The following is a 14,999-nucleotide window of genomic DNA, read 5'->3' on the forward strand; positions in this document are numbered from 1 at the left end:
GCACATGTTGTGATTGTTGCCTGCTTCAAAACTAAGGTTGGTTCTTTGTCGGCATTTATGCCTCCAAACATGTTAAATTCGGTGAAATCTATTGCGAGTGTCGTGAGATTCAAAACATTTTGTTTCCTTTATCAATGGTTTCATGGCCGGTGTGAAGCAAACTTTCCACTTTTTAAATGCCTTAAATTTCGCAGTGAATGCATGTATAAATTATAAAAAGTAAGAGTAAAATGCGAAACTTTACAGTGAGTTAGGCATTTTTAGGCGAATATTAACAAATTAGGCTCTAATAACCGTTTTAGGGCATTTTAGGGCACTATAAAACTCTTTGAATACCTTTCAATTTCCATGAAACACAAATATTAATAATTATTTTTACTTTCCTCCTAAAGAAACAAAATAGGCATTTGCCCTAGAATCCGATGTCTGGTAATAACTGAAAACAATATATTTCTTAACATTTAAATCTAATTGCAATGTTTAAACCTTGTCTGTAAACAAAAACAAATGTGGATTACCATTGTAATCCAGGTGAGTACTGGTGTTACGAAATTTAACGCGAGTAATGAAGGGTTAATTACTTAACGTTCCGTGTTTCAATACTTCACGTGATCCACCACTGAGTATTACGTTAACAGGTGATGCGTGTTGCAGCAATCAGAGTAGTACGGCGCATCACTTTAAATGCCCACGTCTGGTGTAGTGAATCCAGAACTAATGTTTTTCACTAACGAAGCATTGTTTCATTTACATAGTCATTATAACTATTCAAAATGAAAAGTATTAGAGCACAGAAAATCTTCACATCGTGTTCAAAACTCCTCTACATGATGAGAAAGTTGGTGTATGGTGTGTTGAAAGTGCTCAAAGAATAATAGGATCTACATTTTTTTTACAACAAAATTAATGCTGAGATATGGTTAGATATACTAAAGCCATTTTTTGAACAAATGAGTGACATCGAATGTCAGTATGCATATTTCTAACAGGATTTGGCAACTCAAATAAAGCAGATGAGACAATGGATTATATGAAGGAAGTATTCGAAAATAGGATTATAAAAACAAAGGGTTGTGGCCCCGCAAGATCTCCCAATTTTTAAGCCTGTAACTTTTATTTATGGAGATAAAATTTATAAAAGCAATCCACATGCAATTCAGGAAATGAAAGTCAGTACCACAAGAGAATAATGACTGTGACCAGAATTAATGAAGATCTAGGCTAAATCCAGACAAATCGCAAGTTATAATGAGATACCAACGAGCATTAAAAAAAATACATCTAGCCATGTATCGAACACAAAATAAATAATACCACAATTACATATAGCAAAACAGTAAACAATTTAGGAGTATATTTAGATTCAAATTTAACTTTTCAAAGTCCTATATGGGTCATTCTCACGAAATCCATCACATTTCTTTCCCTTATATGTATTTCAATAATGGTTTGCAACTTGAAAAATGTTTCCTTTGCAAATAACATAGGACTGTTATACCTAGTTATCTGCCCTAAACATAGGTCGATATTACATTTTCTTGTCGACCTGGTTGGCGAGTTGGTATAGCACTGGCCTTCTATGCCCAAGGTTGCGGGTTCGATCCCGGGCCAGGTCGATGGCATTTAAGTGTGCTTAAATGCGACAGGCTCATGTCAGTAGATTTACTGGCATGTAAAAGAACTCCTGCGGGACAAAATTCCGGCACATCCGGCGACGCTGATATAACCTCTGCAGTTGCGAGCGTCGTTAAATAAAACATAACATTTAACATTACATTTTCTTACTGCCATGGATAGCTAGGAATACCCAAACATGTAGACACCGTGGATGTGTCGCACTACAGAATATAAATTTGAATGAATATCACCTTTAAACTATAAATCCGATTATAAAGAAACATATTGTATTTAAAAGTATGTTGAAGGAAGTAAACATTCCATATACAATGGTTTCAGTGTCACTACAGAAGTAGTATAGTTTTTGTCCACGAGTTTTAGGCTTTGCCATGGAATGAACGATTTTTCGCTTTAAATTTGCCGCTTTGAAGGAGAAGTTCAATGTGATACTACCAGAACATTCGGCAGATAAAGACGATGAATTGCCAATGCTTTCTCAGACACATAGCAATCAGTACTTGTATGTCAAGTTCAAAAACATCATCGAATAGCAAGTGTTCATTTTTTTAAGTGGACACCATGGATAAAGTGCCAGCTCAATTATGTAAGGAGGAATTACCAACTGGTGGTTAAGTAATGATTTCATAGGCTACTTCTAAAATATAATCGGAAAAATTAATATGGTTCAAAGTAATTATAACACAGCAGTGCAAAGTCTGAAATGTGGACACTTTGGCTGTAAACACCGTGCATTTATTTAGCGCAGAATATTTAGTTCACAGATCATGATAATTATTACTGATGTGATGTCTATGATGTAGGTGGAAAACTATACAACCTCTAACATTACATAATTCTATATGGATACAATATTCCAACTGTATCATGTAATTTGTATTACAGGATGAGTGGTTGTAGACTAACTAGCGGACTGAAAATGATAAAGAGAATAAGAAAAGGGCAAGAAAAGAAACCTTAAAGACAAACATTTAAAAAAGTAAGAAATCTGGCGATTCAGAAAATGTAAAAAAGTCGAAACGTGCAACTTGCAAAGAAAAGAGAAGCAAAGCGTTTACAATGGCAAAGAATGAAAGCAGACCCTAAAAAGTACGCTGCTTACTTAGCATCGGAGTGTATGAGATGGGCTGAGAAGAAGAAGCATGGAAAAATTAAGATAGTTTCGGCCATGAATAATAGGGAATTAAGAAAAATTAAGACAGTTTCGGTCACGAGTAGTAGAGAATTAAGAGAATGAAGAAAAAAACGAAGAGAATAGATGAGAGAATAACAGAAGAAAATGAAGAACGCACATATTCAACAAAGTAATCATAGTAATTTGGAAAAGGATGCAAAAAGATCTCCTGATGATAAAAAATGTACTAAAGTTATTCGAAAGCTAAGCTTAAACATTTAGCAGAAAAACTGAAACATTTAGCAGAATAATTGAAAAAGTGTTCTTCACGTATTAAGGAAAAAATTGAAATAAGCCTATTCTCTACTCCATTTTGTAAAACGGAGAAGAAAAAAGTAAAACAATCTTTCCCACGCACTGCAATTCGTATTTTTTCTAAAAAGGGTCGAATTCCTTCTGACACAATAAAGAAAATAGATCCTTGGAGAGGTGCTAGAACAACAACTAAAATCTTAATTTTCTTATGGAGGATATAAAAGTAACCATATATCGTAAGCGGCAAAATAATTCAGAAATATAGAGTGCTGCAGCACTGTAAGAGAATAGTTTCTCATACAGCTGTTCATCAAAATAATTCCTACAGACAAAAGAATAGCCACAATTCAGAGTACAAATATAAGCATTCCATGGTACTGTGAAAGCATATCTGTATCAATGGCATAAAGGTAATTCAAAATATGTTATTTTTCAATGAATTGAGTTGTTATATCTTTAGATTTCAATATGTTTACTATGGCATGGTCATTGGCAATTTCAAATTGTGTAGAGGAGTTGGTTAGTTAGTGGGGTTTAAGAAGGGCACGTCAGCTACTATGGCTATTTGCACCGTTATCTAAAATGCTTTCAAAAAGCAACAGAGGAGTTGGTTTGTGTCTTTTATAGATCATCTTGTTTTCTTGTACGGCATAAGTGTATATGTACTTATAAAAGAACCAGACTTGAAGGGTAATTGATTACATATTATATATTTTATCATTGTTATTACTATTATTATTATTATTATTATTATTATTATTATTATTATTATTATTATAATTATATGTATTGTATAAAACACTGTCTATTAATTAATGCAGACAAGAATAATATTTATGTTACTTGAAACAATTATGTTTGAGACACATTGTACTGTGAAACATTTTTTATTTCTATTTAAATATCTTCATTGAATCAGTGTAACCAGATTGTATTATTGTATATAATTCACATAAATTAATACGTGTATCACTGTTAGTGACACCATTCACATTATTAATTAAATAAGTTTATGAGCAAACACATACTTATTTCATTTTGTAATATGCCCAAAAGCATTATATCTGATAGAAATCAGGTAATATTAATCTCAATTACAATTTGTGATTTATTTCAATTTCAATATTCGCTTCAAGTCTGTGTATAAATCAAATTGCTTTACCAAACCATAGTAAAAATTCCCGTATTCAAACTGTAGACACCATGGAATTTGAAAATTCAATTTGTTTTACTACTCGTAGCACATGAAGATTTAGACATGACCACTAAAACACACCTGACTTATCTTTCAAACCTATAACCAATACCTAGCAAACAATTAATCTCCTAACAATTTCAGTTGTTGCCATTTTTGAGCTCCAAAAGTGACGAGTTTCGTGAGAATGACCCCTATATGTAAGATAAGTTTTTCTATAATTTTCAATCCCTCAAACACTTGACTAATGTTCTACCTTTTAGCCTTAAAAAGAATCTCATTCAAACTTTAATGATGCCTCATTTCTATTGTGATTCTCTATTCACGAACCTAAATACTGATCTTGTCCACAGACTACAGCGTGTTCACATATCTGCGTTCTTTTCATTTGTAGCATTAGAAAATTCGACCATACAACATCATCACTAGAACTGTTGTCTGGCAATCCTCCTAAAGAAAGAAAACTCTTCAACTCCCTCTTATTACTATTTAAAATCATCTACACTCTCTCACCTAGCATCTCCTCGAACCTGGAACATGTACCTTCTCTCTATTCTTATGCACAAAACATCTTTCTACTCATCACCTTTCAGCATATTGATTCCACACCTCTGGAATTCTCTCCCTGATCATGTCAAAAATTGTCAGAAAATATAAAAATTTAAATTTGGATTAAAGAATCACATTCTAGTTCATGGAATTGCTTGTTAAACACCTGTGAGGTTGCGCAAATTCTGCTTAACCCAGAACACACAATATTGTGACAGCTGCACCGGGGTTTGAACGCATGTCCGACAGGGCGCGCGGCAGACGAAATGCTGGTACGGGGAGCATCTGCATGCTGAGAGGGCAGAAGGGGTGTATTACGGCAACGCAGCGAGGGGAGGTTGTGCGCGCGTCTGCTACTGCCGAGTGAGGAAGGAAGCAAACTGCTACGTGCGGAAAGAAGGGGGGGACGGACCCTCCCGAATCGTCCAGAAGTCCGTCGAAGTGGAGATATCCAGATAATTCGAGAGGACACCCGTAGAAATTTCTCGTAACTATGGTTTAGTTATAAAAGAAGAAACACGAGTGAACTTCAGTCAGTCAGTCAGTCAGTCAGTAAGGCAGTGTTTTTAAAGTCAGTGAAGAGCAAGCCAGACAGTCTTGTGTAGCAGTGAAGCCAGCTTCGAGACCAGAGCGTGACTTGAGTTGTGTCCGTAACTGTGGAGCCTGAAGCCTGGAGTTCGAGTGCAGTGGACCGCAGTTGGGGGACCTGAGTTCGAAGTGCAGAGGATCGTCTCTGAAGGTCTGTGGTTCGAGATTCTGTGAACGCGAGTGACTGAGCTAGAAGAACTAGCCAAGACAAATGAGCTGTGAACTGAGAACTGACAGTTCTGTGTTGCAAATAGTGCTTTGTGAATATTAGTTAAGATTAACAGTTCATTGTTGTTCGTAATAGTCCAAATAAATTGTCATTGTCGTTTGTGGAGTGCAATAACAAATGCTGTGTTGCTGTGCGGAGAGCAAATCCCATTGTTGATGGGAGTGAAATTAAATTGTAGAAAGAGAAGAATTATTGTTGAGATAATAAAATTACATTGTTGTTCAGTATCAAAATTTACAATATTGCAACTATGCTAATAATTCATATTGTCAGTATTACCCTTAAAATGTAATGTATTATTTATCATCATCATCATCATCATCATCATCATCATCGTTCTTTGGTCCTGTTAACCCTCTATAGGGCTTTAATTTAATCTCTATTATTTTTGCCACTGTTTGTATTTGTTGTACAGTTGTCAAAAGAAAAAGTGGCCGCTCTCTAGATGCAAAGTTCTGTTCATGTATCTTCGCTACAATTCAGAGACAAGCAATGTTACATGTTGTTGGACCACGTTGCCTGATATCTACAGTTATAATTAAAGTATTCTGTGTTTACTTTATAGTGTAATGTTAGCGTTTCACCTGGTATTCGCAAGGTTCTGCATTCAAACACATCCTAGTGCTTTTTATGTTCTTTTTTGTTTTGTTTTTAAGAGAGCAAGAGGAAATATACATAATTGCTCCTGTCTCTTTTATGATTATTTTAGTAATTAACATCAGGTTCATGAATGAATTATGCAATGACTTTATCATTATTTATTATGACATTATGGCTGCAAATGGAAAGAAAAAAAAATTTTTTTCTCAATAAAAGTATCTTTTGTGACATAAACAAAACAAACTTACTGGCGTATACCTTAGAACATACAAACAATTAAGCATTCAAAAAACAAAACAAAAAGCCACGATTCAATATTTAGTCTAGCTTCCCCACATCTCGATCACATCTCGTCAAGTGGGCATGGAATCGACTAGTCTTTTCAAATAGCGACTGTTCTCAGCCATGACATTCCAGGCATCCTGGACATACATAAGTGTTCTGCCCATGGGCAGGTCTTTCACTGCAAACACAGCATTCTCCAATCTTTTCTATTTTCTGCCTTCCTCTTAGTTTCTACATATGATCCATATATCTTAATGTCGTCTATTATTTTATATCTTCTTCTGCCCCAAACTCTTCTCCTGTTCACCATTCCTTCCAGTGCATCCTTCAGTAGGCAGTTTCTTCTCAACCAGTGGCCCAACCAATTTCTTTTTCTCTTTCTAATCAGTTTCAGCATCATTCTTTTTCCACCCACTTTTTCCAATACAACTTCATTCCTTATTCTGTCTGTGCACTTCACATGCTTCATTCTTCTCCATATTTAAAATGCTTCTATACGTTTCTCTTCATTTCGTCGTATATTTCTTCCCAGACAATGCCACACTCCACACAAAGCACTTCACTAGTCTCTTCCTTAGTTCTTTTTCCAGAGGTCCGCAGATTTTTTATTTATTTAGTAGAGGTAAGGCCATCAGGCCTTCTCTTCCCCTCTACCAGGGGATTACAACTACAATATTAAGACTACCATTACAATTATAATTACAATATTAAATTTACAAATACAATAAAAATCAGCGTACTAAAGATTAACTGATTAATAAGGGCTAGACAGTTTATTGTAAGAGTGAAGAAAAGAAAATTTTTTATTAAGTAAAAATTACACCTACTCTATGTAGTAAGAAAATGGTTAATAAGTTTGTTTTTGAAAGCTGCTAAATTCCTACAGTCTCTGATGTCACTGGGTAGAGTATTCCACGAGAGCGAGATTGTGTATGATAAATAGATGTCTTATGTGTTAGTATGGTTAGTATGCGGCTATTTTGCGTGCGTGTGAAGAGATTATGATATGATGACAGGTAACTGAAACTGGAGGCAAAGTAGGTAGGTGTAGAGGTGTGAAGTACTTGGAAAAGGAGAACAAGGGAATGAAAATTTCTACGTTCGTTAAGCCATAGCTAGTTTAGAGTTTGGAAGGATGGGGTAATGTCGTCAGCGCGACAGATGCAGACGAAGCAAACACAAGAATTATGAACACGTTGTAATCTTTGTGACTGGTTGACATTGAGGTCAGTCAGTAGAAAATCACAATAATCAAAATGGGGCATTACTAGTGTTTCCATTAGTATTTCTTTGAGTGATAGCAGGAGAAATTTTCGAATGCTGTTTAAGGAATGTAGTATTGAAAGCACTTTTTTGATAATATGAGTTACTTGGTGATGCTCCTTTTTCTATTAAAAGCTTTCTTTGCTCATGTTTGCAGTTTTTCTTGGGAAGGATAAATGCGGTAACTTCCTGTTGCTTTCCGCACACCACTGTCTCTTTCACATCTTAATAGATCCCAGGGGGCCCAAGCATGGAGGTGAGGAGAGTGGATTTGACTAATTGGGCCCTCCGGACTTCACTGAAATTCATCGCAAGGGTTCCATCTTCATTAGTTCTATCAGGATTTTTGACCCGACCAGAGACCAGGAAATCCCAATTAGCTTTTGTCCCTCACATTCTGGACGAGCTTCTATAAATCATCAGAAAAGCTTGGAGGGGGATTGGGCCAATTTTTCCGCAAATGTGTCTATACTTGTGCCCTCGTAGCTCAGTTGGAAGAACGTCGGAATTTAGATGTCAATGTCTCAGGTTCAATTCCTCGTCACTACTTTTCATTTTATTGTGTTTCAAGAAAGTATAATGTAATAATATAAAAAGAATAAACTAACACCAGTATTATGCAACTGTATTGTTCCAAACCTAATATTAAATTTATGTTCTTTATATTGTTAAAAAATGATAACAATATAAATAATGATTTGAATATTATTTATATTGCTAAAGAACGGTAACAGAATACAAATGATAACTTGAATATTATTTATATTGCTAAAGAATGATTAAAAAATAAAATGAAAACTTGAACAAAGCCTGAACACACAACCTTCGAATCATTAAGCGAGCACTCTACCGCTGGTCTACGAGACGCAGATACGGAGTAATACCACAGTTCCAAACCGCTTCTACAAGTACATCCATTGTGTAAAATCGCTGTGACCTGAAATGGACTTAGAAAATATTCGCTGTTCATGAGTGCGGCAGTATTCGACCTGGCAGCGATGTAAAGTGTGGTACTGTGAAGCGCCTGGCTTGAACGTGGGAATATTACATCTCCTCTATTGCTCCCTCCCACCCTCCATCACTCAATGTGTCAAGGTCATTGACTCTACCTGCACGATACCAACACAACTCCTCGAGTCTCTGCGTTCTGCTTGCCACTTCTCCTGCAAAGCCAGTTAGTATAAGCACTGTATTTGTAGGTGCTGTCTGGTAGGATGAAAGAGAAGGCCCTATAGCCTTAATCCTGTCAGATTAAGTAAAGAAATAAGTAAATAAATAAACGAATGAATAAATAAACGAATAAATGTATAAATGAATAAACAAACCAATCAAAGAAACGAAGAAATAAACAAAGAAACAAATAAACGAACAAACAAAGAAACAAATAAATAAACAAAGAAATCAATCAATCAATCAATTTGGAGTATCAAGAAAGAAGAACTTGTACAAGTAAATGCCATTTTTCTGAAGAAATGCATGCAATGTGTAACAGTGGAAGGAAGTCATTTCGAACATCTTTCATTAACCAAGGTATGTACACAGTGCTGTAGCTAAAAAAATAAAATTCTGGAACTCTGCTATTTCAGAAGTCCCCAAATTGTATCATCATTCGTTTCCTGTATTATTTATAGAGTGATTCCATGAATATGTCAACTCAAGGGGTAAAAATTGAAACTATAGTAGGGTTGTTTGTTATTTATTAAATGTGTTCTTAAATGTCTCAAGTGTTGCCACCATAAAGTGAGACGCTCCATTGCAACCACTCTTTGGAAGGCAAAGTGGGAGGTTTACGAAGAAGTGCACTGCTTGGCTGAGAATGGGTCAACGAGAAGAGCAGGCATTATAGCCATCGATCGCCGGAATCAAAGAAGCCTCATTCTTAACCCCACTGTCCGTTTTGAGAAGGATGATTAACAAGCCAATAACGTTAACGATGAAAAGAAGTCTATTTACAACCCATTTATTCCTCACTTCAGTGAGAGATACAAAATGAATATTAACACATGGAAAGTGAAAGGACTTCTTTTTGGCGCTAGGGGAACTTCATTTAAGTTAACCAAAACCATTCTCCTTTCTCTTAAATTTTCTAACGAGCACATTAACAAAATTTGTCTAATGGTATTGAGAGATTCATTATCATTTTACACAATCACTTGTATAATACTATGTAATTTTTTTTTTACTTCAATTCATTTCTCTTCAATGCATTTTCATCTCATCTTTCTCCGAAATCAAATTGTACTTCATTTTAAATTTATCATTGTGCCGTATTCTCTCCGCAATCATATTGTATTTTTAATTTAACCTCTGCTTTGTATTCTGGATCCTAGTGGTCAGCCGTAGATTTCGGCCAGATGTCCCAAATTGTGGAATTTGTGTGTCAATAAGAAAATTTGGAAACATATGTCGTGAACGTACATATTGTAAATCAAAAGTTGCGAAATTAAATATCATACTGAAATCATAGTGCAACCAGCACTTTTCAAAGTGAGATTTCACTGGCTAAATATTTAATTTTATACAATTAATTTTTTCCATGTCACACTTCGGTACTTCCTCAACATAAAGGATGATACAGTGTAATTTTTACATACGAGTTTTATAATGACATATAATTATTCTCTGCAAGTCTGGTCAGTTCGTAATGCTCAACATGTAAATACTTTCGTAAACAGCATATACTGTAAGCAAAGGAATACTAATTCCTTTCAGATTCAAAATCTACATTATAGTACAAACAAAAAAATACCTGACCATTTTTATCTAAAATAAGTTTTTCTGCATACAAATGCCATGACAAAAATGTCAGTTTGCAATGGCGCGTTTTACTCTGACTCTCCTGCTTGATCAGTAATAAGTAAGACGTTTGTGAAGGTGAATGTGCGTGTAGTTGCTGTTAAGGCTAAGTCTATATCAGTATATTAAACAAGATTTGTTTCTGTTACGGCAAAATTGTCAGCACAAAGACAACGTGAATTTAGGCAAAGCATAAAGGAGCAGGACTGATATGAAGAATGGAAAGAAAAAGAGAAAGTCAGAATTAGGAAGAAAAGAACTGCATTCAGAAAAACTGAAAGTGGCAGAGAACAACTTAAACCAAAGAATAGAGAGTATAAACGAGCTCAAAGGTTGAGAGATAAATTTAGAAGAACTGAGGAAGGTGATGATCTTGCTGACATTGTGACGCCTAAAAAAGAATTTAAAAGCAGACAGCATTACAGAAAATGCAGAAAACGAGTTGAAGAAGCACTGCCCAACTCTCCAACCAAACAAAAAGAAGTCAGTGCTAATTTAGCATGGAAGGAAGACTTAATAATCAAGAAAAACATATGAACATAAGTCTAAAAACTAACTACTGGACAACATTCACACAGTAATTCTCCAGTTCTATGAAGATGTTACGATATTGTACCAAGCTCCTGGGAGAGAAGATTTCAAAAGGGTTCGTATTAATGGTGAAATGCAAGAAGTCCGCATTAGATATTTATTGGTGTCAGTGAAAGAAGCACATGCACTATTACTAGAGAACAGTGATAATATGCATTTGAGTTTTTCTAAATTTGCAAACTACGTCCTGCTTATGTGCGTCTACAGAGTGACATTCCCCTCAATGTATGTACCTGCGTAATACACGAAAATATTAAATTTCTTCTCAAAGCCTTGCACAATAAGCATGTACCTGTTGAGATTGAGTTTCGCAAGTTTATAGCTCAAGTGGTGTGTGATCAGAATACAAGTGAATGTATGCAATTAGACTGTGAGGAGTGCCCGATAAGTGAAATAGGCATAACAGATGAACATGTTAATTCACCATGTGAGTGAAATTTGTGGACAATAAGTACTAGAAGAGCCCAAATTGAGGTGAAAGAAGTTTCTGTCTGAACCGACGCATGCAACGTACAAGGTGCAAGGCCCGCCTCGCACAAATCCAGACTACATGAGAGATAGTGAGTGGTTTCTATGGATGTGAGGTGCGCAGACCTCGCATCTCGAAGTTATAGAAACCACTCACTATCTTTTATGTAGTCTGGATTTGTGCGAGGCGGTCCTCGCACCTCGCATGTTGCATGTGTCGGTTCAGAAAAACCAGGGCTTTATTGATTGCATAGAACAGCTGCGTGATCATCTTCCCCATTTCCTAAATCACGTGTATGTGAAAAGACAGCAATCACAAACATTTAAATGTTCTCGAGAAAATGTTGATAATAATGAAGCCATAATGAAGACTGTCCTGAAAACTATACCTGCAGGGAACAAGACGAGATACAGGCTGCCCATTGTAACAATAGTCAGATCTCACTTTTTACAGTTGTTGCTTGGTTTAAAAGGGAGTGTGATAGTGAGATTCAAAAACAGTCATTTGCTCTTGTTTCTGATTATCTAGCACATGAGTTTGTTGTTGACATTTGCATAAGAACATTTTTTTCAGAAATGATTAAAATTCTTCCCAACCTAAAACAACAATTTTTTTTCTGATGGGGCTGCAAGCCATTTCAAGCAGAAGTTTACCTTAACCAAAATATTTGAATTTCCTGTAGAATGGCACTTCTTTGAATCGTATCACGGAAAAAGGGCAGTAGATGCTATTGGAGGGCATGTAAAAAAGATAGCATGGTTGGCTGCAAAATGTGGAAATACATTTGTCCATGTTGTTGTTGTTATTCTCCAATGACACTGGGGATTACTTGATCTGCATCATTTTCCCCCTAGCTTCCCAATATAATGAAGTCAGATTATTGCCCATCAGTCCTTTACAATTTTCCAGGTGGTATTTATTGAATATGGCATCTTCTTGACAAAATGTGCACCTGGATGAAGGAAGACAGTGTATCTTGTGTAGATGTTCGGTGAGGCAGTTATGTCCAACTTCCATTCTAAATAGGGCCACTGCACTCTTCCGTGGCATACTTTGGATGTCTATCCTATCCTTGATGGTCTTATATTCCTTGTCTTTAGTAGATCCTCTTCCATTGGTCTTTGCTGCATTTGGAAATTGGTCTTAATATTACTGAGTAATTTGTCCATGTTGTGAGCAAGAAAAGCCAGTACATTAATATCCAGGAAGTGTTTCAAGCTGATATAGACGCTGCAAAAAAGTTTCTGGACAAAAGGTGGACACACATTTCACCTATACCAAGAACACAGAAAGTTCATTATGTAAGAGTGTTAGGTTTAAATACAATAGAGTATGCTGACCTTTCATGTGCTGAGTCAATAAGAAAGCTCGACAAATGTAACAGGTTAACGTAAAAAATTACGCGTGAAATTGGCGTATATTTTATTTTTTAATGAGCTTCCTGCTTAATGGATTTCTTCAGTACAGTATATAATGGTGTAATGCACGTGTGTATGTTATTTTATCTCAGTGACAGAATCAAGGCCAAGATCATGTAGCTTCATATACTTAACCTACAGGTCAAGGTAGCATTGCCAAGTGCATTTCTGTGACTGATAAGCTTAAACATGTTACAACATCTGAAGCACAACTGATTGAAGAGGAAAAAAACCTGATTGTGAGTTGTGAGTCCCATGGGCACAATTATCATCAAAATTTTCTATGCACTGGTTCTTCAAGCAATGATTTATAATTTCAATTCTATTATTTTCTGATATTAGATGTATAACATTAAATTTATAATTTAAAATAATTTCTGAGTTCCATTTCATGAATAGCATATTCAATATATATTTTGTATTTTGTTAAAATATACTATACTAGGCATTTGCACTTAGTTATTACGGTACTTTATTTCTTTAGGAACACAGCAAAATAATAATAACAACCAATATAAAATTCAGAGATGTCAGAATGCAACACTAATACATCAGTTCGTAACACACTACTTTTTAACCATAACTCATTTAATATTAAGTCTAAGTGAATTTATTTTTTTGTACATGAAAGTTAAAACCTCCTTCTCCAACTGGATTTTTTGAAAATCATTTTCGGGCTGAACTTTTAAAGAAATTGAGAAAAGAACATGGTCAACTGCAAAACGAGTTTACATTTGTCAGTTTGTAACGAAAAATACTACATTCAATATAGGACACAAATTTTGTTTCTGAAATGCATTTTCTAAATTAACATAACCTCCAATAGTTTCTTTATTAAACCATGCGGTCAAATTTGACTTATTAAATGTATCACATATTTTAAACAAGATTTTTGATAGAAAAATGTATTCTGAATGTCAGTTCGTAATGCATGGAATCCATATATACTAGAACTGTGGATCCTAATGCTATTTTTACTGGAACTGCATTCTGGCCAACTACAACACTGTATGTACAAAAATGGAAAATTTTAGTAGTTAATATTATTTTTAGGAAATTGAAGTTTCTATTCTAAGCGAGTGGGTACCACCAAACTATCTTGCACTACTGCATTATCTCCTGCATGGGTTCATAGTGAATCATTTTCAATGTTCTGTATGAATATAAAGGAAAATGTTAAATTAACATGGTATAAAAACATTTTAAAGTTACCAAGTTGGAAGGAGACTGTAACAGACCATAATGATAACATATCAAAGATGGGCTGCCAATTACCTTTTTTCATTCTTACAGTTCGCCTATGCCCTGATCCATCCCAGTAGCTAAATGTTATATCTATTTCCTCTTCCTTCAAAGTAGACTGTTTGGCTGCCCATTCCTGTTAAAAAATAGATAATACAGTAACAGAATGGATTTTAAAAGCCAAGACATTAGAGACAATGAAAGTACACTACCCAGAAAAAAAATGACTCAGGGTATCGACAATCCCATATGAAGGCAACAAATACTGCAAGAGCAGGTGCCTATTGCAAAGAGTTTTCACAGTATGCTTCTGTGGCAGAAACACAACATATTTTCATGAAGAAATGAAGCCATACTTCTGGCACTATAGTAACTTCTGTATAGACCTCAGACCTTCAGGAAAGCAGTTATTCTGGCACATTCGAAAGTATATCTTCAAACAAACACACACACTCCATAAAGATAGGAGATATCAGGAGAGCTACAAAACACATAACAGATCTATTATTAAGAAGGGAGAGGGGCAAAAATACACACCATGGAGAAAAATCTATCAGGGGAATCAATCAAAAGCAATATCAATAAGAAAACATATAACTTTTACGAGGAAAAGTTATCTCTCCAAATCAATACAAAAAAGTGGAAGGATGTATGAAACATGGTCAACCTACAAGAATAAATCTCAGAAAGAAGTAGTTGTTAGATTCTGC

At 35.3% G+C, this 14,999-nt stretch overlaps 1 protein-coding gene across 12 annotated transcripts in view; it reads right to left on the minus strand.

The window, feature by feature from the left end:
* The window catches only part of LOC138699781 (protein FAM50 homolog), a 245,250-nt gene that overhangs the window by 72,487 nt on the left and 157,764 nt on the right, over window positions 1-14,999 (minus strand). For all 12 annotated transcript variants that reach the window (XM_069826018.1, XM_069826010.1, XM_069825992.1 and 9 more), the window contains one exon: window positions 14,323-14,425. In XM_069826018.1, coding sequence (XP_069682119.1) covers window positions 14,323-14,425 — 103 coding nt within the window. The remainder of the gene's footprint in view (window positions 1-14,322; window positions 14,426-14,999) is intronic.

The sequence above is a fragment of the Periplaneta americana genome, chromosome 1 (assembly GCF_040183065.1).
Source record: "Periplaneta americana isolate PAMFEO1 chromosome 1, P.americana_PAMFEO1_priV1, whole genome shotgun sequence".
NCBI lineage: Eukaryota > Metazoa > Arthropoda > Insecta > Blattodea > Blattidae > Periplaneta > Periplaneta americana.